General features: G+C 45.6%; 2 protein-coding genes across 2 annotated transcripts in view; one reads left to right on the forward strand and one right to left on the reverse strand.

Moving 5' to 3' along the window:
• The window catches only part of T265_09480 (hypothetical protein), a gene marked incomplete at both ends in the record, with an annotated part of 39,056 nt that overhangs the window by 7,203 nt on the left and 5,154 nt on the right, over positions 1 to 26,699 (forward strand). Inside the window, 17 exons of the mRNA XM_009175560.1 lie at positions 3,386 to 3,517; positions 3,765 to 4,132; positions 4,222 to 4,320; positions 4,453 to 4,734; positions 6,674 to 6,998; positions 7,672 to 7,955; positions 8,468 to 8,790; positions 9,808 to 9,940; positions 11,431 to 11,648; positions 11,964 to 12,204; positions 13,987 to 14,307; positions 15,772 to 16,098; positions 21,093 to 21,380; positions 21,542 to 21,967; positions 24,625 to 24,878; positions 25,018 to 25,382; positions 26,209 to 26,550. Coding sequence (XP_009173824.1) covers positions 3,386 to 3,517; positions 3,765 to 4,132; positions 4,222 to 4,320; positions 4,453 to 4,734; positions 6,674 to 6,998; positions 7,672 to 7,955; positions 8,468 to 8,790; positions 9,808 to 9,940; positions 11,431 to 11,648; positions 11,964 to 12,204; positions 13,987 to 14,307; positions 15,772 to 16,098; positions 21,093 to 21,380; positions 21,542 to 21,967; positions 24,625 to 24,878; positions 25,018 to 25,382; positions 26,209 to 26,550 — 4,728 coding nt within the window. The remainder of the gene's footprint in view (positions 1 to 3,385; positions 3,518 to 3,764; positions 4,133 to 4,221; positions 4,321 to 4,452; positions 4,735 to 6,673; positions 6,999 to 7,671; positions 7,956 to 8,467; positions 8,791 to 9,807; positions 9,941 to 11,430; positions 11,649 to 11,963; positions 12,205 to 13,986; positions 14,308 to 15,771; positions 16,099 to 21,092; positions 21,381 to 21,541; positions 21,968 to 24,624; positions 24,879 to 25,017; positions 25,383 to 26,208; positions 26,551 to 26,699) is intronic.
• Positions 12,804 to 15,048, reverse strand: T265_09481 (hypothetical protein; the record flags this gene model as incomplete). Its single annotated transcript, XM_009175561.1, has 2 exons — positions 12,804 to 13,017; positions 14,975 to 15,048. 2 exons carry the CDS (start codon positions 15,046 to 15,048, stop codon positions 12,804 to 12,806), a joined length of 288 nt encoding a protein of 95 aa, XP_009173825.1.

Consider the following 26,699-nt stretch of genomic DNA (forward strand, 5'->3'; position numbering starts at 1 on the left):
TGCTGTCGGTTCTACTCGCCTTCCAGGATGGGGACCGCGTGATCCTCACTGTGCCTGGTTGGAGACACTACAAGATATGGCTGGCACCCGATGTCAGTGGCGTTCTTGTTGTCAGCTTCTGTCCAGATTGCCTGAGCGAATGTCTGGAGGTGTAGGCACCTCGGAATGATTGTGTTAAGCTAGCACTAAGTCCCTCCCCCATCCACCTTTATTCTTTTCTCTACAATAAGGCTTTCAAATAAGTCATGGCTGTACGGCAGTGAAGCATTGGTGTTGAGCACTGATGTCATGGTGTCGTTGATGATGATGATTACGGAAAAGCGTTCAGGCATGTCAGACGCGGATTATATCCATTTTAAAACTAGGCTATCCTGCATTCTTTGTGTTCTAAATTACAAGGGAAACTAACCATCACCGGAAAATACGTCCCGATTAGGATGTTCGCGGAATCGGATGACACGATAGACCAATGTTCTCAATTGTGTGCAGATTCCGGACAACGGAACTACCGGATACCAAGTTTACGCAGTCGGTCAGTACAAGGTTAGTATTCAAGAGGATGAACAAATTGGATGCCCGCATTCGATCGACTCGACTCGTTGAGATGACTGTGCAAAAGTCACTGCCCGGATTTTATACTACGGTTGAAGTCGACCACAGTTTCCGCCCGTGCCAATAATCGATCATGATATCTGAATTTAAGTGAAACGAGACGTTACCTTTGAGTAAAGTTTAGAAATTTGCACCCGATCCTGACAATAGTCAAGCCGCCTCAAGACAACCCCGATCAGCGTTCTTCGAAGAATGAAGAGACATCGCAGGAGACCACAGATTAATAGAATAAGAATACAGCTTATTTCTAATGCGGACTCTGAATGTCTGGCTTCAGCCCGCCTATTTCCAGTAGACCAGCCTGCATTTAAAACTGTTAGTAACACCTTTTCTTGCAAATCTGGCTTCACAATCCCATTAGTCTTTGCTCGTTCTGGTTGGCACGTCTGAGGACCTCAAAATTTCCTCTGTTTTGTTTGGCTCTGTTCGTTCATGCGTGCTGTGTTAGCCGAGTAACCCATATTCAGCACTGAACCAAAGGGGGGACATCAGAGAGTTGTTATGGTGTGCTTGCTTGTATTACCCATCGATATACTTCTGGTACTGGTTACATCATCAAACGGCGAGCTTCGGTAGGCCATTTGATTAATCCGGAACGTAATCGTCTCAGGGTGACCAAGGTGATGCTTATACTAGTGGGATTAATTTTTGCTTTTCTAGATCGATGTCTTAGAACTGAAAACAGGAGTCCACCTCATGGAGACAGGATTTCACCGTTTTTAGTCGGTTTGTGTACCTGTTCGACGCCTTGATCCATAATTTTTTTTTGGGGGGGCTTTGTCAATTGCCTGACGAGTGTGGTCCCGCTGTTCTCCAGGCCTAAGGTCAGAATGTAGACCTGGAGATAACGACGATTAAGATCCTCAACCGAAACCTTTGACTCAAGAGCCCAACTGCAGAGCAGTTAAGGCAGTGCAATCAGTTGAGCTGTCTTAATTTCACCTGGTAAAGTCCCCAGGATGAAGGATCAATGATCTGTTTATCAGGCCTCTGTCCATTGACCGACTTGGTAGGATGAGCATCTTCCAGTAGTTTCTCCCAATGAAAACACGTACGAATCAGGTTACTCGGTTATCTTGAAGGGGCTCTTAAGACTCACCAGAAATGCACCTAAAATAGAGCTCCACATCAACTCACGGGGATTACGATGTGATCCGTCGACTTCATGCAAAATACCCTGAAAATATCGGAAGCCTGGAATTTTTTAGCAAGACCACAAAGCCATACTTGTCACCTGAATGTTCACAAAGCTGGATTCACTAAATACTAATTCTAATATCAACTTCATTGCGCCTTCCTTAGCACATAGATGCTGTACAGGCGGTCTAACCTGGCGGCGTTTATTGTTTCAGTGTAACTGAGTGTGAAGGGTCTTGTTGCCCGCTTTCCTATACAGTTAGATGGTAAATTTAGGCCTTGGGACAAATAGTGGTCCCCTTTTTCTCTTTATTTTGTGTACCCTTGACTGTCCATCTGCTTACCCAGTCGTCGTTTTACAGTGAAGGATTCCGCCGTTTGCTTACCGACTGAGGTTCATTTGAATATAACTCCACTGAGAACATTTCAACTCGTTTTCCGCTGTTTGCTGCAGCAGAATGGTACAAGTTTTGTGCGCAGGTAAAGGTCTGGGCCTCCTAGGGATTTTTTTGATATTTTTGACATCATGCTATTTTTGTGGCTTTCATACTCGGGTGTTATTTCTGCCTGCATAATTACCTCGGGTTGTGCGAAAGACTTGCGGCGAAAGGATGTGCATACGTTGAATTCTGATGGAATTGGTGGAAATATAACTCACCATCACCCATATGGTGCGCTGTCATCTTCCGGATTCGCCTGTCACGTCGAACCACGATGATGGATCTTCGTGAACGACTAATGCCATCCTTGCTTTCAGCCGAGCCATGTGTACAACCAGGTGGACGCATTGTACCCAACCTAACCCTGAAGAATAAGACCGGGGGTTGAACAGGAGAGTATAACTTTAGGTTCGTCGAATCATGCGGGAACAATGAAGGTAACAGCGTAAAGTGGTCTATCGCTGCCTACCGCGAGACACATGCATATGGTTAACTGTTGCTATTCATTGACGAGGTTCTTCTGTACAACGGCGATCACGGAATATCACTTTTGGTATCGTCCTGAGGTATTTGAAATGTTAATATAGATCGTACCAGACATTCATATGGAATACGACACAATAATGGTGATTCGTTAGCAAGGACAAAGACAACTCGGCTTCAAGTAACGGACCTTATAGGAACCGACCAATATCTTACGGACCAACCTTGACCCAATATATAAACGAAGTGATTGCAAATCAGCAGCCGTGATGGAAAGTTGTATTAATCAATCTTTGCTGACGTAATCCGAGTAAAGCGGATCGGAACAGCTGACTTCAACTGTTGCAGCTACTCTTTGGTACACTAAGAACATAGTTCTTAGTTCTTTTTGACGGTAGTCCGCTTACGTGATTCATATGCGCACTGCTCAACTACGCTGTTCCTTCAGCGCATATGAATTGTTAGCACCGGGTCTCCCAACCTCCCTTCGAATGCCCTAATTAATGTTTCGACCTAGAATGTGTGTTAATAGCCAGCAATACCTTGGGTGTTCGCGATGTTCATGATAAGTGGCTTAATTGGATTTCTAAAACAGTCATTTAACCCCCCCATTTCCCCCCTAAAGTTGACTCCATTCGCAAAGCTTGTCTATTCATGTTTGGTATACGTGGCCATTAGCGCGTTTCTTCCGCTCCATCTATTTTTTTCTTCAGACATTCCGATGCCTTCTTCACAATACCACTTACTGGTGAACGATACTGAACTGGCTGAACTCGATTCAGTTGATGGATGCACAGTCTTAGCAAAGCGTTACGGTCAAACGGAAATCACACTTTTCGATCGCAGTAAGTTGCCACTGGTCACAGAACTTAAGTGAACAGCTGGTGTGTGTATTGCTGTTTTTTTATAGCTGAATTGCTAATTCAAACCAATGTTTGCATAATGCTCTTTTGTTTCACGTGGGTGTTTTTTCTTTTTTGGCCCCAATCGCGGTGTGTGGGACCAGAGCCGGACGCATCCACAATGTGGATCATGAATGGCTTTTATACGTCGAACTTCCTCTGACTGTGGCTTTTGGGTGTTCTATTCCAGATGTGGAAGAGGCTCTGGAGAATGTTCACGCAGTGGCTCGCGCAGAAGCACAGGGGGACGAACATCTCCGGCTTCCTCGTCGGCGTCCTCCGACTTCTCTGATTCACATTGTCGAACCTGCTTATTTTGGATTCATCATGCAGGCCTTTATCCACTCACGTTCCACTATTTGTCAGCGTGCAGCTTTTGTTAGTGCACATCGGTTAAATCGTCCCACACATGAAGAACCTCAGATCTCGCGCGATTGGATTATGGAGGTTGGGCACATGTACACGGTGTCCGTGGAATTGTTTGACCATAACGGTCATCGTCTCTATGCCTTGGATAACCTACGCGTTGAGTTGAAAACCTCATCGGATAAATTGAGTGTACGTCTTAGTTTGTTGGTTCAATAAATGACCAAACAATTCCATTAGAGTACGCTGGCTAGGAGTGCTCTCGTTTTTTTCACTTCCAGCTGCAGAACTCGACAGCCAACGGCACAGTGGCAGTTGTTCAACCCACCAACCCAGGACTCTTCACCATAGAAGCCAGGTTATTAGGTTTTACGGATAAAGTAAGTGAGTGGTATCACCATATGCATTCTCCAGAGTTGACTTTGGAGAATTATCGCTTTTTGTTCATTACCTCTAACGAAGTGTAATTTCAACCCACATGCTCAGTTGATACCATGATTTCTCATTTTTAGTCCGGTAGACTCATCCCATCACCTACTTCCGTCTTTGGTTCGGAAGACATCGTGGTACACCCGATCACTGATGTCCAGCCATCACTCGTCATCTTGCCTTGGCCCATATCCGTCAACGAAAGTACTGGCTATAAGTTGATCGTATCCGGAGGACATAGCCCGTATGTTTGGAGTGTCCTGCAGGAGAGCACAAACACACCGGAGGCGGTTTTAGACGAAACCGGTGGTTCGATCAGCAACGAGGTAGTCTCCATCAACCAGAAGGGGGAGTTAATGGCCATGGTTAGTCAGTGCGATTGTCTACTCTGCGCCTAAAGATATTCTACTGCTCGTTCTGTTGTGTCTAAATCTTTGTTTGAATGGCAGGTTCTCCATTACTTTTTCCTTGCATGTACGTCTTGATTGGTCCCCTGTGCTATTTAGTCAGAGAAACACAATATGCATCTAAAAAATTGAAATAGTGGAATACTGGCCTATATTGATGCCGTCGCCAGTCAGAGCACATAACCTACTCGGAAAATAGGTGCGAAAATAATCTCTTTCGTCGTGCACTTCACATTCCTGAGTAACTGCGTAAACATTGACTTTACTGTGAAGGCAATGCACATTGTTCGATAAGGTCTGCGAACTTTGGAAGTATTGAGGACGGAACTCGCCGAGAGTCTTTTTGCTTTCTTATTAATTTTGAAAATGTTATTCAACACTCGACGGATTCCCTCATAGTTCATAGCATATTGAGGCACATCACTGGTTAAGACACGCAATCATTGACCGAAAGACCCGTAAATCGTACCCAAGCTCGGCATATTGACGGCTGCTGTCTAGGCCTGGGCAACCTGGGAGTATCTCAGCCCTCCTGGTCTCCTCGGTTGGCATGTCAGCTGGGCGCCGAAAAAGTGTTACAGCTGAAGGGTTTGTAAACGGATAGCATATCGATGTACGAATAACGTGCGGGACATAGACTGTCTTGCGGTTCGATTGCGGAGAATGTCAATATGCTGCTGATTACGAAGAACTCCAGTTTCAGTCGTTTCAACATACGAGCTTGAAAAGAACACATTGCCATTCAAAAAAGGAATGATTATCTCAGCCCCCGGGACTATAGCTTATGAGCCCTGAACAGAGCAGAACCGATAGTGAGCTGTTTGCAGTACGGACGATTGTTCAATTGAACAATCGTCCGTACTTGGTATTATGAAACTCCCTGAAAACCTGAGACATCTATGAACATTGGGGCACTGAATTGTCTGTAGTATTTTATCCTTTGGCTGTCAGCCGCTTGCTCGAAATCCAGTAAGGGTTAACCGAGCCTTACTGGATAATAATCGTCGACAAGTTAGCAGATAAAGTTATATGCATCTTTTTCTACATTGTATCGATAGGAATCGTAGTAATCATAAATCGGACTCGAGATAGCTCGGTGCTTGAGGTGCGAACCCACTGCGAAGTTTCTGGTATCAATGGGCTGTATTTCGGTGAAATTCTTGCGGGAAGGTGGTATGATGGAAGACCACTGGGGATGGTTACTACTAGTGCGCCCCCTGCAGTATTCTGTTGCCATTCTGGTTAAGTTAATCGTTTTCTCGGTCGAATTCCTTAGCTGGTGTTTTCACTGATGTATTTACTGCAATGTTCCTTCATGAAAGCTGCAGAGGAACATTCTCTGTCATAAGTGCTGCGCTGCTCTATTTAGCTGTTCAAAAAATGTAAGCATTGTTCGCAGCTGTCTTTCGGAGTTATAGGCCTTCGGATCGGGTGTCTACTTCCCCTGTGTACTTCTATACGGTATTCTTTCCCGGTTAGGCGTAAGTGCGGTACTACAGTCACATAGTTCTTATCGACGTTCACCGATCCAAGGCGGAAAACACGTGCAATGGACCGAATACAAACCTCCCTTGCGGGGACTTTACTGACCCCAGAATCATGTCTGTGCTAGTGCGTATCTTATGTCCAAAAGTTCACAGAGTAAAAAATGATATAGTCCTTGACTGTAGGCTTTTTGGACGGATCGTCATACCAAACGGCAGATATACATAATTCGAACTCGCCAAGAGCAGCACAGGACGCGTAGTTGGTTTCACTGGAAATTTAGAGGCCTGCGAAGTGTTACTCAAATTTCACTCAAGTTTGGGTCGTTGACATAGCTATGGCTGATTTTTTAATGCAGATCTAGGCATGTCTTCCGCAAATTATCGCAATGAGCCTGCCTTTTGCATTTCAGGGATTGGGAGAGGCACTGATTGTTGCAGCTAGCTCGTCTTACCCTCATTTATGCGGGACCGCTAAGGTTTTGGTTACGACGCCAGCTGGAATTGAGTTTGTTCCCGGCCCTGCGGAAGTTGTAGTCCGTCACAAGGAAGGGCGTAAACGACCGACGATCTATAGCGGTCGCCCTTTCGGAGATGCTGGTGTATCAAGTCAAGACACTGAAGTATTATTAGTAGGACTGGCTGTACTTGACTCGGAAAGACGGAGTATGACTGATTGTAGAGGATTGCCCATCACCATCAAACCTCTGGATCCGTCTATCATCGAAGTTTTGCCCGGTAAGTGCTATCTGGGTACATTTCATATCATTGTCCAATACCTCAGTGGTTAGCTCTTAGTTTTGTCTACCACAATTTATGGCACAGACCGAATGTTCGAAGCACGGTGACACAGAGCTACTTACAGGTCCGTCTTTTATTTTTTCAGCATGCAGCGAAGTCGAACGGTTAAAAACACATAGGATTGTGAATAGAAGACGATAGTTAGAGAAAAGGTGTGGAATAGAGCGCTGATTGATGCACAGGAAAAGATTGACCCTTTGAGTTCACTACTGACCGACCAACTGCTATTATTTAGGCCCTCAAATCCCGACAATGGTATGACTTTTTTGCTTTTCATGGTAGCTGAGCTCGCATTATCCTCTCGGATACAAAACATATTATGCCTTTGTCTTCTGCGTTTTCGAGTTAATCATTGTCTCTTACGAGATGCTTAGAACCAGAAAGTTCCATTGGATTTTTCGCTGCACAGTTAGCTGACCTCGGCGGTGTCCAGTGTATTCAGGAAATCATTGTTTTCGTTAAGAGGCTTAGATGCGAAGGGAGGATAGGAAAACACACAGCGGGGACGAAAACAATCGTCATTTCCAATGTTGATGCACACGTATCTTACGTTTGTTGTCATTTGAGAAATTCATCTCCTTTTCTCCGTTTGGTTGATGAATTTCCACAGAACGTCTCCCTGCTCGTCCATTTAACGCGCTATCGGGTCATCTGTCAGAATGCTTACGCATTCAAGTCGTGGGTCTTCAAGTGGGGTTCACCGAACTCGAGGCGTCTTATGAATCACCTGACCCACATTTGTCTTCTAGCTCAGGAACGATTGAAACGCGCGGGAATGTTTCAAACACCATTTACACGTCTCGTTTCACTATTGCTGTCTATCGGAATATCTTGTTTATGGATCCAAGCTTGGACACAACTCATGTCGCTCTCGGTTCTACACGGGAATTCACAGTGAGTCGCATACGTGTAAATTGATACCGAATCGCATGTGGGCCTGAGTAGCACTCACGTACTGCATCGTATTACCGCTAAAATGACACACTACGCTAAGTTTTCAACTCCAAAGTTGACTTTTTGACCCTCCCACCAAGTCTCACGTTGTTGCTCTCCCGTCTCATAGTATTATTTTGCAGACCGAAAACTTCGATGTTTTGCTGTGGTTTTACAGCGCTCCGCATTGGGTCACGTATGTCTGTCCCAGTTCGAAGGATAATAACAGCTTTATTTCACTTTTCGTGTGGTGCATAAATAGTAGGCGAGCAAATTAAAATTGACGGTTAATACTGCCTTCTACATGTCACTCACGGCCAGCTCTTCCTCACTCATCCCATGCCAGTAGATTCGCGGTTGGCCTTGAGTGGCAAAAATGCTGTAGGTGAAGCTGATGCTCTTTCTGCCATCTCATTCCGTCACGCAGCTTCCCTCTATTTCTATCCAATCTACATCGTCATTCGCTCTTTCAGTATTCTCTCGGCCCCTCGCCTTGGATCTTTGAACCGTCAAGTCACTTCTCTCGCGTTCTTGGCTCGGATTCCAGTAGTCCACTTCTGCCTCTTGATCCACATTCACTACCCCCCACGGTTATTCGTGAGCCGTATGTTGATAAAAGTCGTCCGATTCTGTCATCGGGTGATTCTTCAGGTTTCTCAGTGCTAGAATGGAAGTCGCGACCAATGGTGTTCAGCATGCGGTGCGAGTCTCTTGGTTCGTTCCGATTCACGCTTGAGGTGGGGAATAAACCGACCGCGTTAAACACCAATCCCATCATCATGCGTGCCAATTTCACGTGAGTCCTATCTGTGCGACAAGTGTCTTCATGTTAATCCATGTTGGTATATCTGTCATGTCGCTGTCAGGGAACGTTGCAGCCGAACCTCAGGATCTATATGGGAAGTGTTAGCTTGTGTTTGCGTTAGATGGAAGGCAAACACTATTAGACCAGCGAAGAAGAAGGATCAGACATGTTTCTGTGCACACAGTGAGGATGCATCGGTGTTAGCAGTTGGATGGCAATAATTCGTGTGTAGATCAACCGCTGTGGACCGGTTTGGTAAGGAACATAAATCGCTCATCAGAAAACATTATCTCGAAATTATTGAAGCTATTGCCGTCCTTGTGGGATTTCTACTTAATGCTCGTTTCAGTTCTTCGAACCTCAGTTAAGATTTCCCAACCACACGAACATAAATGCAACGCAGACTTGTAGTCTATCTTGGGTGTATTTTCGTTCGTCATGTTTCTTTAACCGTGCTACATAAACTTGTTACCTATAAAGAACAATGAAAAATGCTTCTGTACTCGTCTCATTTCTTGTTTACGATGGATAAGAGCACTCGGAGGTGTTCAAATTTCTGAACATTTAATTAGGAAGTTGTGTTTTCTTGGTCAGTTACATGGAATTCACTTCACTCTATTCTAATTTGCATCAAATCGAAACTTTTAGGATGACCACCGTTCGGGTCGGTCTCTGGATCATCCAAATTCAAGTTCAATGTGTCATCTACCATGTGGTTGGTCAGGATGCATGATCAGATCTGTTTATGCCCCGGACACTGTATCGCTCAAGGATTTAGTTGCCTCATTGTTGTCCTTAAGGCTTTCTCCACCGGAAACAGTCGTGTCTTGTTGTCGTGGCACTATGTGCCGTGTCTTTGATCGACTGGCCAATGTGAAACACATTGCAGTGAAACGAGTTGACTTGCGGGTTCATTAGTCCATTCGAAAAAAACCGCCGATTGGATAGAACGAGCACTTCGAAGAGCTGTTTAGCTGGTCCAAGCGGAGCACATAAAAGGTTGTATAGACTCGCAGACTCTGGCAGTCTCCGGCTCCATGGCGTCCGTGCATCCGAGGAGTTGGGTGCGACGCAAAGCTTTCCATCCCGATCTTCCTACCAGAAGCCCACTGTCACTCCTGGATTCACACGTCAACTAGGGGTGAGATGGCTCATTATTTAGAGCGCGAATTTATTGACCGGAAGGTCCGTGTTTCGAACCCGACCTCTACACCTCGACATCTAGGCTTGGGCAGCCTGTCAGTATCTCCCTCCTAGTGCTTCCTTCGTTTGAATGGTAGCTAGGCACCGAAAGTGTGCTACAGTTGAATGATTTTTAAAATTATTTAGATATGATACTGTCTTCGCTGTTAAGCCACCCACCCCATGGTTTAGTTCGTCAGCGAACGAATATGTAGCAACTATAAACACTGCAGCCACCAGGTTTCCGCTTGAAGATGATGATGAGGTTCTTAAGACGGATCTTTATGTGTACATAACTTTGAGTAATTGAGCTGAGTAAGCTGCTCCATATGACATGCAAGCGTGTGACATATCACTGGGTTTCAAGGGCTGCGTGTATCAGGCTGTAGTTAGGGTAGTATTGTATGATTGTGAAGCATTACTACTACGGACAGATGACTTAGGACATCTTGAGGTTTTTGACCACTAATGTCTCCGAATTGTTGCTGGCATCGAGTGACACCAACGAATTCGTAACGAGGTGATTGGGAAACGGGTATTTGGTTGTGTAACGGGTAATTCAGTGGTAGTTTTCACCTTTCCTTTGTTGTACTGTTTCTGGTCGAAAACTCACTCTACCAATTTCGCTCTACAACTTTTCAGCATCATTTGTGAATTACCCGTTAAACTGCACCTTACTGTTCATCGGCCGTTACCTGTGTTACCAATAGACGTATCCAATTGTCCGCTTGTGAACCTGACTGTTACAATCTTCGATGATGAAGTAAGATTTCCATGTACTTGATGCAGTGGCAGGTCGCTCAGTATGATGTCCGTCTAGTGCGTCTTCTATGTTTTGTTTTTATTAGGACGAACGTTGTTTCCAAACCGCTCGCATGTTTTTATGGTCTTCATTTGTTCTGTTGGCAGAATTATGGAACTTTAACTCCCCCCTCCGTATCTCTTGTTGGATTTGTCCCATAGGTTCTGGTGTGAGTCCTTACTCGTCTTACGTCCCTCAGTGGGCATTTAACATGTCTTTATGGCGAAACAACGCTTCAAGTTTCCTGCTACAATTAAGACAGTCTTTTAGACATCCTGGTTTCATATTGAGTTTCCCTGGGTTCCGTTAGAGGTATTTTAACATGAAATAGATTGTAGATACTCACCCGTTTTGCAAATCTTCGAAAGACTGTCTGTAGCTGTCGACTTACCATTGTTTGACAGCTCCTTTTGGGAATGCTGAAGACATTCTCCTGACCATCCGATTGGTTGCGTGGCGTAATCCAACATTGGACAGTGGCTATCAGCCCCAGGCGGTTTCTTATTCAGTTTTTACTGCAGGTCAAAGTGAATTCCGATTCGTTCAGTGCGGCTTACCCTGTCTTCTGGGCTCGAGCTTATTTCATTGTCTATGCATTTCGGTATGCTGAACACGACTTTTTGCCTGTTTCTCACATCTTTTTTCAGGTCCCAGTCGCAAATACAGCCCCGTTTGTTGTAAGTCTGTCGTTTTTCGGTCCAAACGGCCACAAACTGGAAGCGGTCGATTCGTTGCTGACCACCGTCGCTGCCTTATCGACAAATCAAGCTGATGGTAGCCGTCACCAGCTAAGCAAGTTGGTTTTGAATGCAGCACCGAAGATTCAACGTGCCACAATGGCTCCACCGGACGCATCACGTTGGAGGTAAATACTCACTTCATTTGCTACCAGGCTGACATACTCTCATTTGACTCGAACTGTTGCATTCCGCCCAAGAAGTTGAAATTGTCGAGTCCCAGATACAGTTTAAATGCTTTCTCAATCAGTTGTCCAACTGTCTACGTAGTGTATCGTGCACTGGCTGGCACCCAGATGCAGAGGGCTTGCCGCCAGAATCTTCCCCACCAATCTTTTTGTAGCCATTCTTGTGTAAATACCGTATGGAACCTCCCCTTCCTGATAACTTACTAACTGGTAATTGCCCGTGGAATTATTCTTTTCACTCTTTTCGGATCTCAGCTCACCCTATCCGTTCCTCGGTCCACATTTCATTCTGGAGCCACGGGAACCGGGAAAGTCGGTTGGTGCTATTCATATTAACGTGCGATCTCATTTGAATCCTGCGTACAGTTCTGGACTCAAACTCACTGGTTCACAGCTACTGGCGGACGAGGATCTGATGGCTACTGTTCTCGCACGATTCCACGCACCAGCGCACAGTTCAGGTGGAAATAGTTTGCAAATTTTCCATCACACGAATGTACGTTTTGCTTATTCGGAACTGTTTGTTTTATCTTACTGTGCATGTAGTTCACTATGAAGCATGATTGAAACCCTAGTTGGGTAACCATTTATTAGATATCTCGAACTCAGCCATCGGTTTCTGAAAAAAATCCCGTCAACTTAACAGCAACCCCAATTTCACCTGGTAAGCTACGCTCTAGAGTGTTATTCCTATTCTTTTTTGTTATCCGTTATGGGTACAGGGCAAGCTGCTAATCCGCGTTCCGAGATGCCTGTGATTGAGTTTACCTTTGGTGCACCAGTCATTAGGGTATTACTCTTGTGAAAACGCGTACTTTTCTAAGTTAGACCATTGTCAATAAACATCCGAGTGCTTACCAAATTTGGACAGGATGGAAGAGTATATTTTGAAAAATGTTCAACAGTTATTGCCTGACGCAGTGGAGGGACCGGTGTCGAAGAAGTTCACGAGTCACAAAGAATTTATTAGTGATAAACTCGATCCTTGACTGTTGTTCGGTTCGCGGATAGCAGTAAGGTCCGAATCCATAAGTGTGATGTTCACTACTGACTTGTCGACTTCATTAAGCTTAGGCTCGAGACTGAAAGTATAAATCACTCAGTTATGGCACCCTTTCGGTGCTTAACTGCCATGCCACCTGAAGAAAGCACGAGGCCTGGGATACTGCCATGTTGCCCAAGCCTAGACAGGGAGAGTCGAGATGAAGATGTCGGGTTCGAACCACGGACCTTCCGGTCAGTAACTTCTCGCCCCAACCACAGAGCCATCTTAAGACTCAGCCGACGACGTTGGGAGGTAATCGGTCGACTGGCATGTGAAGCACGCGATCAATGGAGTTTGATCAGCTGCTCTATCTTTGAAATGTTGCAATCCCTCAAATATAAAGGATCTCGTCGGTCAGACCGGTTAGATGACATTCAAATGATCAAGTGATGTTTGCTTGTGGAGCGGGGAGGGACTGGAAGGAAGACAGGCGGCCGTGATAGCAGTCAACACGGCGCCAAATGCCACCCACCGATGGCAGTGTTGAATTTTAGATATCTGTCTAATATATCAACATTTCGTGGCTTTAGACTTGAATTTGCTTGACTTTCTGCATGCAGGTTGTTTCTATGCATACCCCGAAGGCATTCATGTGCAATCATGTTACGAACGGATGAGCGAAACACCCTGACAGAGGGACAGTTCAGCGCGCACAACGGATCACACATGCCAGCATTTTATCAACTTGACCTGGTATATGTGCTGACAGTTCGCTGCCACAAGCAAAGCTGTGTTTAGAAGAGCATCCAACCGCCGTTGCCATGTGCAACGTCAGGGACAGTAAAGAAAACCGCATTAAACATCTGTCCACTGAGTCTAAATAATTGGTCGGTGCTTCGCTTCACCCCCTGGCTGCTTTAGCGCTTGAGTTGCCAGCTCTGCTAACCCAAGACTATGTGGAAGAACAGGTAACAATCGACCATCCAATAATTAGAGCACTATATTCTGATGAATACAAGGAACTCCCAGCAATCGTCTTACCCTTTAATCCTTCAGAGAAACCCATCCACCAGGAGACTGTTTTGACAAGAAGTATCAGACAACTTTGAGACACGTACCCAGTTACGTATGTTGTCCCAGACGAAACATTATGCTTTCGACTTTCTTGTTTTATAGGAGTGTTTGACTAAAGATTTGCTTGTGTGCGTTCAAATAGTACGTACAGTGCTCAATCACTACTCATTTCCTCATCATGTAGCAATCCAAGAGCTGTTTTGTGCACCTTGTTTACAGGTGGAAATTCCCGTTCCAGTCTCGGGAGGCTCTGGGTATTTTCACGTAATTGATGACCGTGACACTCTTCAAATAACACTGAACGCCAAGCACCACTCAAAGCCAACCGGTTTCGATGCAGGTCCGCATGAATTCAGACTCAAGTCTCGGCGAATTGGTTCGACGGTGTTGCGGATAATTGACCTTTGCTTTCCTACTTTGCCTCCTAGCATGGAACCCGTTGAAATCTATAAACCTTACGAACTCTTTTTAAATGTGGATATCGTAGGTTTGAGTGCGCTCAAGCTACATGCCGTTGATCGAATTCAATTAGGGGGACAGGTACGTTTTCAAGTCTTTTTATTTCGGGGTTTGATGGTGAATAGAATCATCGCTGTTGTCTGCTGTCCAAAAGTTCTCGTTTAGTCGCACAAGATAGAGGAGTTGAACATGTTTCGATACCCCATCCCCAGGTCATACTATTAGTCAAAACATTCGACTCAATAAGTAACTGCGAAAATACAGCCGGAACAACGTTATCGGTTCCATACTAACTGACAGCGTTCATATGAGCGTACATAATTTAAGGTGATGTAGGAAAGCTTTGTTTACGGGGACCAAGACACAACACTGTAGATAAAATGGTTGGCGAACACACGGTTTCAGTAGTCCTTCCTCAGGCCACACACGTATAGAGGTTAATTCGCACTCAAGTACAAAGACAGGTACGAGGTAAAATTTAGTCAAGAACCGTAACCAACAGTGCTGTTCCATGATTTTGACTGTATTTCACCTGAAGAGGCGTTATCAAAACCATGTGTTCGTCAACCTCTCTATCTTCAGTGCTGTGTTTTGTTCTCATGTAAACCAACTTTCCCACTTGATCTAGAGCTACGTACATTCGAATGACTGAGTGTTTATCTGTGACTCAACATTCCACCTCATATGACCCTTGAGGGGTTTGTAAGGTCAACTCCATCGTTGGACCACACATTTCCACAGAACTTACTCTATCTGATAAACCATCACATTAGTGGATAGATAGCACGTAGTGTTGACCGCGCACTTGAACACCAGTGACATTGTATTCTACTTATAGGCTAGCTATTCTGCTGCTCTATCACCTGTGATAGATTGAATTATGTATTTCCGTTGCTTTCCTGTAAGGTTGGTACAGCTGTACAGTACCCCTTGGCTTTTCAGCGTCAATTGGCTCCTAGCTAGGGGTAAAACTTTTCCGACTTGAAATTAAAAAATCTGTGCCTGCAAAGTGTCAGGTTTTCACTTGTAAAATTTTTGTTAGGATGCGGGGTTATTGTAGCATCATGTTTTGCGGTTCTTGTACCGCACAGTTAGAAACGACAACGGCGTTCATTATCAGTTTGAGAAGTCACCCCTACCCCTTTACAAAACCTGTTGCAAGCAGGTCCTTGTGTTTACTGAAAGGGACACCCAGAAACATATATCTCATTCAATATTTTCAGTCTTCTATCTCTTCAGCTTGTTTTCAGGGTCGTAGACCGTGACTGACGGCCACTCGGTCACCAGTTTCAGTATATCTGTTGTGTAGAATCCTGCTTTTTTAAGCCCATCTGGGCAGTGGCTTACACTTTGGAAGTAGGAAGGTTTTGTCTGAAAGTCGGTTGTTCGATACGGTGCTTACGAGTCTGTAGGGAGTGTTCATCTGTAACTCGCTGCCTACCCTGTAGACGCATGTCATCTCACACTGCGGAGGATCACGTGGGAATTGTGATTGTAAACCCCATAAATACAACTCCCCTTCTCACTCTTTTCCACTGTTTGCAGATCGTTGCGATCGTTGAGCCACTGGATAATAACGGACAACCACTCTTCGGGGGTTTTACTCACCTACTTGACCTAAATATTATTCAGCAACCGACATCACTAGACAAAGGAGTGCAATCGACGGTACTGGTGCTTGGTGTGCCTGACTTATCGTCTGAATCCTACTGGCAAAGTGATCCAGACCCTCCCAAAACCGAAGCTCATTTGGCTCGTTTCAACGTTCGTGGATTGTCTCTAGGATCCGCTTCATTAACTGTTAGCTGTGAGACTATAGAGAACGAAAGTAGAAAGACTGTTGTAATCCAAAGCAATGCGGTTGACATCCAGGTGAGTGACGGGATATGAAATTCATCTTGGAAGTTATGGTTGGTTTGAAATAGGATGATGAATAAGACCTATATGGTCTCAAACAGTTTGAAACCGAGGGGGTCAGACCAACCTCTCCTGAATGACCCAGTGGGTCTTCAACCTCCGTTGCACTAACCTATCTGTTTTGATTCTGAACCTGGAATTCTCCATAATCTGTCCCTGATTCTGCCCACATTTGTCGGGTGTACTTTATACATCAGATACCAAGACAGATATATCGAGGGGTTTATGTTCTGCGCGGCCATGCGAGAGCATGGCGGTACAACATGCCTTACATCGGTTTACATGGTGCCTTCGTTACCTTGGGGCAGTGCATAGAACGGATCCACTAAGAGCCACTTTCGTATTATTTCGTTTAGGCTAATGTGTATAGGCAGTAGGGAGAAACCTTATCCTTCATTCATCTCATCCCAGCCAAACGAAACAACAAGTTTTCGATTTCCGTTGGCAAGCGCCAAACCTTGTTATTAACCAGCGTATTGCATCCGTCTATTTACCACGAGGCATACTGTTCACATAGCGGATGCTTTCTGTTGTTCCAGTTGAATGGAGTCTTCATCACAGGGACAGTGTTTCACACATGCCCCCCACCAGCATTTATCTGATTGTCTTTTGTATGTTGCCAGAAGTGGGGAGCTGAGGAAACAAGATAAACCAGACGGGAACAATTCACGACGGACCTCTTTTATAATGATCAAACGCGAAGCCAACAATGAAAATGGCCAAAGACCGGTAGTCGTGGTTAAACAAAGAAATGAAAGAACACCCTTCTTCTCGTAGGCCTTCCAGTGTTATGGACCGGAAAGCTCGTCATCATGTCCGCGTTATGGGGAAAAATCGTAACTACGGATAAGCTTCAAGCGGAGGGCGAAATGCCTCAGTGGTTAGGGCGCGAATTTACTGACCGGAAGACTAGTAGTTTAAACCCGACCTTTGCCTTCCGATTTCCCCTGTCTAGGCTTCGTCAATCTGGTAGTGTCCCAGCCCTCGCGCTTCCGTCGAGTGGCATAGCAATTAGGCACCGAAAGGGTGCTACAGCTGAACGATAAAGTCCAACCCCAGATATCGCAGATTGTTTTTGGACTAGTGGAGTTCCCTTCGGATCGGTATATTTTTAACCGTTACTGTTAATCTTTTCCAAAACTGTCGTGAGCCGAGATAACTCGGCGATTGTGGCACGAAGGTCCATGTTTCGAACCCAGCCTCGGTATCTCGACTGCTCCAGTCTAGGCCTGACCAACCTGGCGTTATCTTAGTCCTTTTACTTTCATCGGGTTGGATAACAGCTAAGCGCTGAAAGGATGTTACAGCTGAATGACTACTTGTTTTAGGTCATGGTCATCTGCAAGCCAAACTGGTGGTTCTGTACGCACAGCAATTCAGAGGTATCGTGACTGCTATTGCCACATTCACAAGTAGCGCTAGCGAGACATTGTTATTCTACTACTAAACCTGTGTTTGATGACTAATGCTCAGTATTGCTTACTCTTTTTCGCTTCACAATTGCAAGGTTTAAAGTGCTAACGCAAGACGGTGGGCTCGAACGCTAACCTAATGCTTGGGGATGAGTCGATTGAGGTAGTAGACAAATTTATCTACCTGTCCCGGTGGTCCCGCGAAAGATGATTACGGCAGTGAAGCATCGGTGAGTAGTTTAAACCCGACCTTTGCCTTCCGATTTCCCCTGTCTAGGCTTCGTCAATCTGGTAGTGTCCCAGCCCTCGCGCTTCCGTCGAGTGGCATAGCAATTAGGCACCGAAAGGGTGCTACAGCTGAACGATAAAGTCCAACCCCAGATATCGCAGATTGTTTTTGGACTAGTGGAGTTCCCTTCGGATCGGTATATTTTTAACCGTTACTGTTAATCTTTTCCAAAACTGTCGTGAGCCGAGATAACTCGGCGATTGTGGCACGAAGGTCCATGTTTCGAACCCAGCCTCGGTATCTCGACTGCTCCAGTCTAGGCCTGACCAACCTGGCGTTATCTTAGTCCTTTTACTTTCATCGGGTTGGATAACAGCTAAGCGCTGAAAGGATGTTACAGCTGAATGACTACTTGTTTTAGGTCATGGTCATCTGCAAGCCAAACTGGTGGTTCTGTACGCACAGCAATTCAGAGGTATCGTGACTGCTATTGCCACATTCACAAGTAGCGCTAGCGAGACATTGTTATTCTACTACTAAACCTGTGTTTGATGACTAATGCTCAGTATTGCTTACTCTTTTTCGCTTCACAATTGCAAGGTTTAAAGTGCTAACGCAAGACGGTGGGCTCGAACGCTAACCTAATGCTTGGGGATGAGTCGATTGAGGTAGTAGACAAATTTATCTACCTGTCCCGGTGGTCCCGCGAAAGATGATTACGGCAGTGAAGCATCGGTGTTGAACACTGATATCATGCTGTCGGTGATGATGATGATGATGATGATGCGAAAGATGATATGTCAATCTAGGTTGGAAAGGCCAAAGCAGGTTTTGTGAACCTGCATCACCTGTGGCCTAAACGCGACAGCCTGTCCGAGCTTATGACGCTCCGTTGGGCTCCATATTCCTTTACGGATCAGTAACCTAGCCACTGCGTGCTGCACAACCATGGAAAGGGTGGAAACTGGCCAGGGGAGGTCAAAAACTTCCAGCGACTTATGAAATCCATTACCAGTAAACTTGGCTTTGCTGATCGTTGCCGTCTCCCTGAACGGAAATCCCGAGACGGGACACATCAATGGTTACGGACATTTTCAGTGGCGTTCTTGTTGTCAGTTTCTGTCCAGATTGCCTGAGTGAATGTCTGGAGGTGTAGGCACCTCGGAATGATTGTGTTAAGCTAGCACTATTTCCCCCCCCCAGCCACCCTTATTCTTTTCTTTACAATAAGGCTTCACGGCAGTGAAGCATCGCTGTTGAACACTGATGTCATGCTGTCGATGATGATGATGATGACAGACATTGTCAGGTATGGCGCAGTAGCGCCCTCAGTCGCGTTCGTACATCCAAACTATAGCCTTCGATACATAACTTCCCAATTGAAACTCCACTGACAACCTTGTATTTAGGCATCAATTGTGTCGCCTCCCCATCCGATGCGCAGCTACGTACCCCACATCCCCGAATCACCGGTGAACGAAACTTTGGTAGCTATAACCACTGTACGAGAAGTACGTGGTGCTTACAGCTGATAATGAGGATGACGAGCAATCGTAGCTTAAGAACATGGAACAAGGTATCCAAACGAAACACAGTCGGTGACTCCACAGTTTTTTTTTACAATCCAACGTGGTTCTGCGTCAACGCTACCCACTACTGTGTTTACGGGATCCGGTAGAGCTAGCTAGACATGGATATTATCTTCGTTCAGCGTTCATTGCTGAACACAGCTCAGCACTAGCGCCGCTGGAGTAATCATCTCCATCGGATAGCTCTTTTCCTGAACGGTATCTGCCATGTTTGAGTAATTTCAGGGAACTAAACCGATCCACAGTAAATAGTACTTGCGCCTAAGTTGAACTCTTGTTTGGCATTCTCTTGTGCGATCTGTTCTCCTCTCAGCGGATTCGGTAATACAGCACCTGCGGTCGAAGGTGGTCGTTCTTTCTAATATATGAGAATTTCCCAAAGGTCAGTTCTTTGTATGGCATTAGTTAGGTTTGAAAGATCTCTTGAGTGAATTTAAAGTAATCTTCCGTTTACCCCACATTGACTTTCACACCTCTCGTCCACCATATTGTACTTGCTATTAATAGTGATTACTTGGCTAACCAATTAAGTAAATTTGCCTGGTGCGCACTGAGAAATAAAATCAGGCTGTGATATAAAGTTTGCTCTCCTTTCCCTGAGACTTATCTTTCCTGACACGCTGCCTAATACGCAAGTTTTAGTGGCAGTGGTGTCCGAGCTTAGTTCCCGGTCTGGACCTTCCAAGCTAGCGTTCTCGTCGAAAGGACCGCCAAAAGTGCACAACGTGTACTTATACCCAAAACCAGGTCAAAAACACGTGTACAGCGTGTCATGTATGTAACAACAATCTGGAAATTCTGGCGCCTTCTGGTTGCACCACTGGCCACCGGTCATTTTGGATGCTAGATACTGGATAGGGGGCGAGATGATTCAGTGGGTAGAGCGCGAATTTACTGATCGGAAGGTCCGTGGTTAGAATCCGACCACCGCCTCCTGACTTCCCCTGTCTAGGCTTGGGCGACCTGGCAGTATCCGAGCCCTCGTGCTTCCTTCGGGTGGCATGGCAGCTAGGCACCGAGTGTTACAGCTTAACGGTTATCATCTGGATACTGGGCCATGATTAGTTACTGAGTGCAAACTTTCGGCCAGTTCGTGGCTCACCTTGAAGCTCGACCGGCAAGTGACCCGATCGTCTGACCAACTGCACGCGAAATGGACTTTGCCGTAGAAGCGCGTAACTGCGAGTGGCAGGGAGGTATCGGTGCGGAATTCCGCCTAACAAAAGTGTTCCTCCTCAGCTCTGACCATTGTCCGGTGGGATACCACTGTTCAACCCATAGCAGCCTCTACGTCCCATTACTTGGGATGTAGATGTTTTTTGAAGAGATTACAATCGTAAAACATATATTTACGAGCAATTCCACAATAAGATATTGCAAGTCTTGCTTGTAATTGCTACACAGTCTTCTGCCATGATATTTCCTTCCTCGTAATTTCACGTACGTAAGATGGATAATCGACTTGCAACCCACCTGAATCGAACACCACTTGGACGTTGTCATTAAGGTAGCTCTTCAAGAGTTCCGCGAGAACTTTCTTAGAACCGAGAACTGTGAAAAACACGTTTTAGGTACCTACCATCTGATTCTAACTTGTCCACCGTATTTTCACGTTTCAACGTGCACACTCATCGAATTGCATTTCGCTCGGTAAGACCCTGATAAGCGCAAATAGTTCACAATTTCACGGGAATTTTTTCCACTTTACACACTCTTCAGGTTTTTGCACCACTCCGACTGTATCCTTGCAACTTCAACCTGCTCTTGGGCGCTGAATACGAACTTCATGCTTCCGGTGGTCCGCATCCGTCAGCTGTGGAGTTCTTCGCGGAAGTCGCTCACAATGCCGTCTTAACCCTAGAGCAGACGAGGCCAACGAGTGTTTTGATTCGTGCCGGGGGTACACCCGGAACGGTTTCGGTTCGCGCTCTTACTCGAAGTCGTTCTTCGGCGATCAACGTGTCTTCATCAGATGCCAGCTCAGGTGGTCTTGTGGTCACCTCCGAGGTGCGTGCTAAGTTATCATTTGACTATGTTGCACCCCATCGCCTTAACCCTTTCTTGCAGTAATCCAAACGTGTTTTATGAAGAGGACTGTTACCAGAATAGTTTCGATTCGTCCGCAATCTGAAGTTTTGTCTTCCTGGTTTGTGTTTCCTCCTCTTTAGGCTTCATGTAATATCCATGTAGTGGCACTCTCAGGCGTACGAATTGGATGTCCTCTCGTCAGCTCTACCGAGATCGTTCCACAGCCTCATGCTGGTACCGGAAGCAGCTCACCAAGGGATCTCAACACGTTGGAGGAGCGATTTCTCATTGCCTGTCGACCAGAGGAGCAGTCGGGCAACTGCGGTGTGGCACCTCTGTGGATCGAGGGACTCGTGGCCCCCATCAAGTCCACTCGCCATCGAGCCACGCAGACTGATACTGCTGGTCAAATTCTCAACGAGTCTTTCGCTGACGTTGTAACTCCTCTGGGTCTAAGTGGATCAATACCAGCATTGCGTTTCAAATGGCGATTGAATCCTCCACAGCCGACATCTGCTGCTCGTTTGAATCACTTTTTGGAAGGCTTCAATGTGAACATTCCAGAGGTGTTGTGGTAGACCGTTTTGTGAGGCTATTGTGGTTATTTTTAAGTTACTCACGCGTCTACTTTCAGCTGCCGCATTTATAGTTGACTAACATTTCGCCTTCTGAATGCACCGTTGCGAATCATGGTCACTGCTTTGAACATTAAAAGAAATAGTCTCTGACCCGTTCAAACCATTGCATTTGTGCTAGTCAAAACGGCTCAATGTGGAAGGTGCGAACTTACTGACCGACAGGTCCGTGGTTCACACTCAACCACAGTGCATTATCTCAGCCCTTGTGTTCCAGTCGGGTGCCTCGGCAGCTATGCAACGAAAGGGTGTTACCATAAACAATGGCATTCACTGGCGTTTTGAGGTCTCGTAGTCAATAGCGCTCTTGTATCCCTTTACTCACTGGCTTTTCGTCTTAATTTACGGACCTCAGCTAATTTCCGTAGTCATCTATCATTGTCGTCAAAATGCTGCGGTTTTCTGAATCAAAGTACACCTTTACGTGATCCGTGATCCGAAAACGGGACTGTGCTGAACATTCCTCCTCCAGATTAGTCGAGGATGAGTGCCTCGGATATTACTTCGGTTCGGCCAAACCATACTATTGAAACGCACTCAAAAGGCCTTTTACTCGTTTAACTTCCACTGAGGGAGCACCTGTGCAGACTCTGCACTGTTGTCTACACTAAGATAACCTGCTTATCACTGGTCAACGAAATTACGGACCCGGGAGAACTAACTCTCTACGAAGGTAGGATAACCTATCTCTCCTCATCAGAGATCGGTTGTCGAACATCAAGCCTTGCATACAGTGGATTGGGAATGCTATTTGCAGGGTGCCTGGGCGATGCGAAAAAATGTGAATATTAGCGAATTCGATGAGATCCTGTGTGCTCCGCCGAACAATACCGGTTGATCATGTCATGTTAAAAATCATCGAAATTTCAAGTGTTTTTAAAGGTGGTGAAACAGTTGGTGTGTATTATGAGCTGATGAGTGGAGCTTGCATAGGCGGCTGGAAACAGTTGCCAACCGTTCTGATCACATCTGTCAGCTTCAGACCTTCATGTATTCGCATGCATTAAAATTAATCACTTCAGGGCTCGCTTCAGCTACTCGGTACTTGTACGCACCGATAAAGCTGCTTCATTGCACGTTCCAGCGGTCATCACTGACAGCAATCCACTAGTCGTACACACTGCTTATTAACAGCCAAGAAAAGGCACGGACTATCGAATATTGGTCACTGATTTTATCAAGCACGAAAGAGTCACCGACCAACTCTTTGACGCAACGAGGTATCATTTTCGTTCTTAGCGTCGCGAATTCTGGTGACTATCATCGTCGGTCGTTAGTCCGTAACTGATTGGCTATTAGACCGTGAAGAACAAGCTGGCTTTCGTAATGGACGAGGCTTCGTCAACTCCTGGAGCAACGCCGCACCTAGCGTACAACGAAAAATTGAGCTACCTTTGACGTGGACAAAATCTGTTTGAAACTATGTGATGTACCAGGGGTTATCAACCAGAACCATGAGCATACTTCAGCGCATTAACAATGAGAAATGGGATTAGTTTGGTATATCATCTATAAACCATGAACGTTTGTTCTTTGGTTCCGGCTGCCATCGGTCACCGTTCTCTACTTTAAAGGGACGGGAAACTGGTTATCTAAACTTATTTTGATCATCTCTAGCCGCGTAATCCGGAATAGATAAGGCTTCAGGTTACCGTTGACTTCGCCTTCCTGGAAGGTCGATCATCTCTGGACTGAAAACTTTCGTCGACCCATCGTTCGACGACCATTCCTTGCAGAGTATCTCGCGCTACAAACTCGGGGTTACGTGGTTGTGGTTTTCATGGACACTGACGTGCAAGGTTCGCTTGATTGCTGGCTGAGTCACATCAAGACGGTATTCCAGTGACTTCTACGGCTTGCCCTCATCCCACTCCTAAGTGAGGCTGTATGAGGATCAGTCTTGTGTAGTAGCCTCTTTTCGAAGAGATCGCACACAGCTGTTTTATACTTTTATGGAGAGTAACTGCACTCCGGAAGAATGGTTCTTAGTCGTAAGGAGCTGCGAGGTCTGGGAATCACTGCCCCAGAACGGAACACCAATTGGATTTCAAGTCAACTCTTTCGTGGTCCTCTTAGAAGACGTGAGCCAAAGCATTGACGCGGGGAACTATATTTTCGGAGAACACAGTCGTGAAAGTTCTTGTAACTCCTGTCCGACAGCAATCGGGATGGCTCAGGTGATTGGACCTGAGCCTGAGGTTACTCATGTTTAGGCTTGCGCAACCTGGCAGTGCTTCTTGCGGATTTTATGAGGGATATGAATCTAACTGGTGCTAAGGTTGACAAGGCTGGTTTTTTTCATCCGAGTTTAGAGTTTTGATCAACTTTCACTAAAAGCCTGGGAGGAATCGTTTCGAAAGAGTTTTTTAGGTAAGCATTCTTCGCCTTTCTTGTCTACAGAATGTCACGACTCGCTGTTGTCTTTAGATTTTAATTGCAGATCCTCGCACTTCTCTCCACTGTTCATTCTTCATTGCCGTCTTCCACATTCCATACTACTAATGGACACTTTTTATGCTCTTGTGATTTCCCGTCCTTTTTCCTTATCTAATACCTGTTGAATACCCTATCCCTCCCGGTTCATTCAGACTCACTTGGCTTCGGGTATGACTCTAATTGGCCTTGCACCTGGCCGTGTGACTATCCATGTGACTGTTGAGGCCACGGACTTATTACTTGCCCAGCTGGTTGGTTCTAATGGGACTCCCGTTCGTCAGCTACTCGCCCAACTTATCGTACTGATTCTACCGCCGTTAGGACTCCAATCGCCTTCCGTGCCACTACCTCGACAACTGTTAATGTCTCCTGATTCGCACTATCAACTGAGGCCCAGAGTTGATGTGTAAGCTCATTGGTTCTTCGTTCCAAAGGTTTTAGGAGTGGTTTGTCCAATTGGTATCATCTTCATTTGATTGCGGTTCCTACGAATAACGATTTCTGTTGGTTTCACGCCTTTCGCTTTTTTTTGCCCATCATTACAGGCCTTCACATAGTCATGTTCAGTACGAAGTCATCGCCCCACCTACATCAAACATCTCAAAGTTGGAACTTCCAGTCACAATCACTTCCGCTGGATTCGTTCAGGCTGGTACAATTGACCGGGTGAATTTCGAGCGCCGGGCAACTATCAAGGTTTCTTCGTGGCCCAAAGATCTACCTGGTGAGTTTGATTGGCGGACCGCCCAAACTATGTTTCTGGATGTCGTCGTGAAGTCTCCTCGTTATGTCCATCTATGCGCCACCCCTGGAGCGTATATCCGATCGACCGGGCTTCCTGTTGGCGGTCCTTATCAGTTGCAGCTGACCCATCATGACGACCTTGGTCGAAGCTTTGACGCCGTTGCAGGTGTGTCCAATTAAATTGACCTTGGCGTTGAGCTCGTGGTTTATAGCTTAGTTTATTGTTCACTACGTCGATGCAATTCATTATCTTTTATGGGTATACGCTAACAGTAACTTTGTTTTATATGGTTTCACGCGACCGAAAAGGTTGCTGCAGCAGTAATTATACGTTGGTCACAGCATTTTTCACAAGGCCAAACGGCAAACATTCGAGTAAAATCGGAAATGTCACATTGCAGGTGGTTGAACTTTTCCGATCACTGAACAAAACGAAATGAAATTGAATTCTGGTCATCGAAAACACTTCAAGGCGTGATCATTTCCTCGGAGAATAGAGCTCTATTTTTTTATCCAAGCTTTTTCTGCTGCTCGTCTCTCCCTGAGAGGAGCAAATGTTTGCGATGATTTGAAAGAACGAAGCCAAGGAATGATTGCATGCGCATTTGCTTTAAGCTGTTGACGAGTTTGAAAATTCGTCAAAAATGGTGGATTTTAAACGTATTAAGGAGTAGTGTTCCTGTCCACGTACCCACCGTTTGATCATCTCGCCTGGTGAAACCAGTGTCTATTTCAAACTAGGAATTCATCTAACGAAACCGATTCGGTTTAGGTTGAGAATCCGTAAGATTCCGTGACCTTGCGTTTCAAAGCTGCGTAGGAGAAGTTGACCAGACTTGGACCTGTTTGTATCTCTCAATCATACCCCCATCTATTTACGGGACTCCCGCCAACTTTCTGCTCGGCCATGCGGTTCATTAGCCTGTAAGCTTAACTTTGTTGTTACGATACATTCATAGTTTAGTTTTTGTTCCCCTTGCTATCAACTTCAGATAAGTACCTACAGTTGAGAAGTCATTTGCAACGTACTGATTTGATCGAAGCTATTCTTTCCGACTTTGTTCAACAACATCAACCGTCAACACCAACCGTCCTTAGAGGCCTCACTGGGTCTTCGCTAAGTCTCCGTGTTCTCCCGGTATCGTCAAATCCAGTGGACACAAAACATACAACGAACTTCGATCTTGTCAATTCTGTGTTACGTTTGGGGCAGACAGAAGAAAGCAGTGGCTTTTGGCCAACTTATCTGAGCATTCCCCATGGAGGTGAACAGGAGTCGATCGGTTTGTCCAGTATGGTTGTGTCCCAGTGGACTTGTCTTCCAGAACTGATAGGTGAGTGGTTCGTGCACTTCATCAGTCCTTAAGAACATGTATTGTTGAATGTTTCACAGCGATTGCCTAGTTGATTTTTCATCCTTGAATGTTCCGACGCAATCGGTTCCAAGCAACTCTTACCCTTATACAACTGGGTGTTGTCTTCA

Source organism: Opisthorchis viverrini (genome assembly GCF_000715545.1).
Source record: "Opisthorchis viverrini unplaced genomic scaffold opera_v5_287, whole genome shotgun sequence".
Classification (NCBI taxonomy): domain Eukaryota; kingdom Metazoa; phylum Platyhelminthes; class Trematoda; order Opisthorchiida; family Opisthorchiidae; genus Opisthorchis; species Opisthorchis viverrini.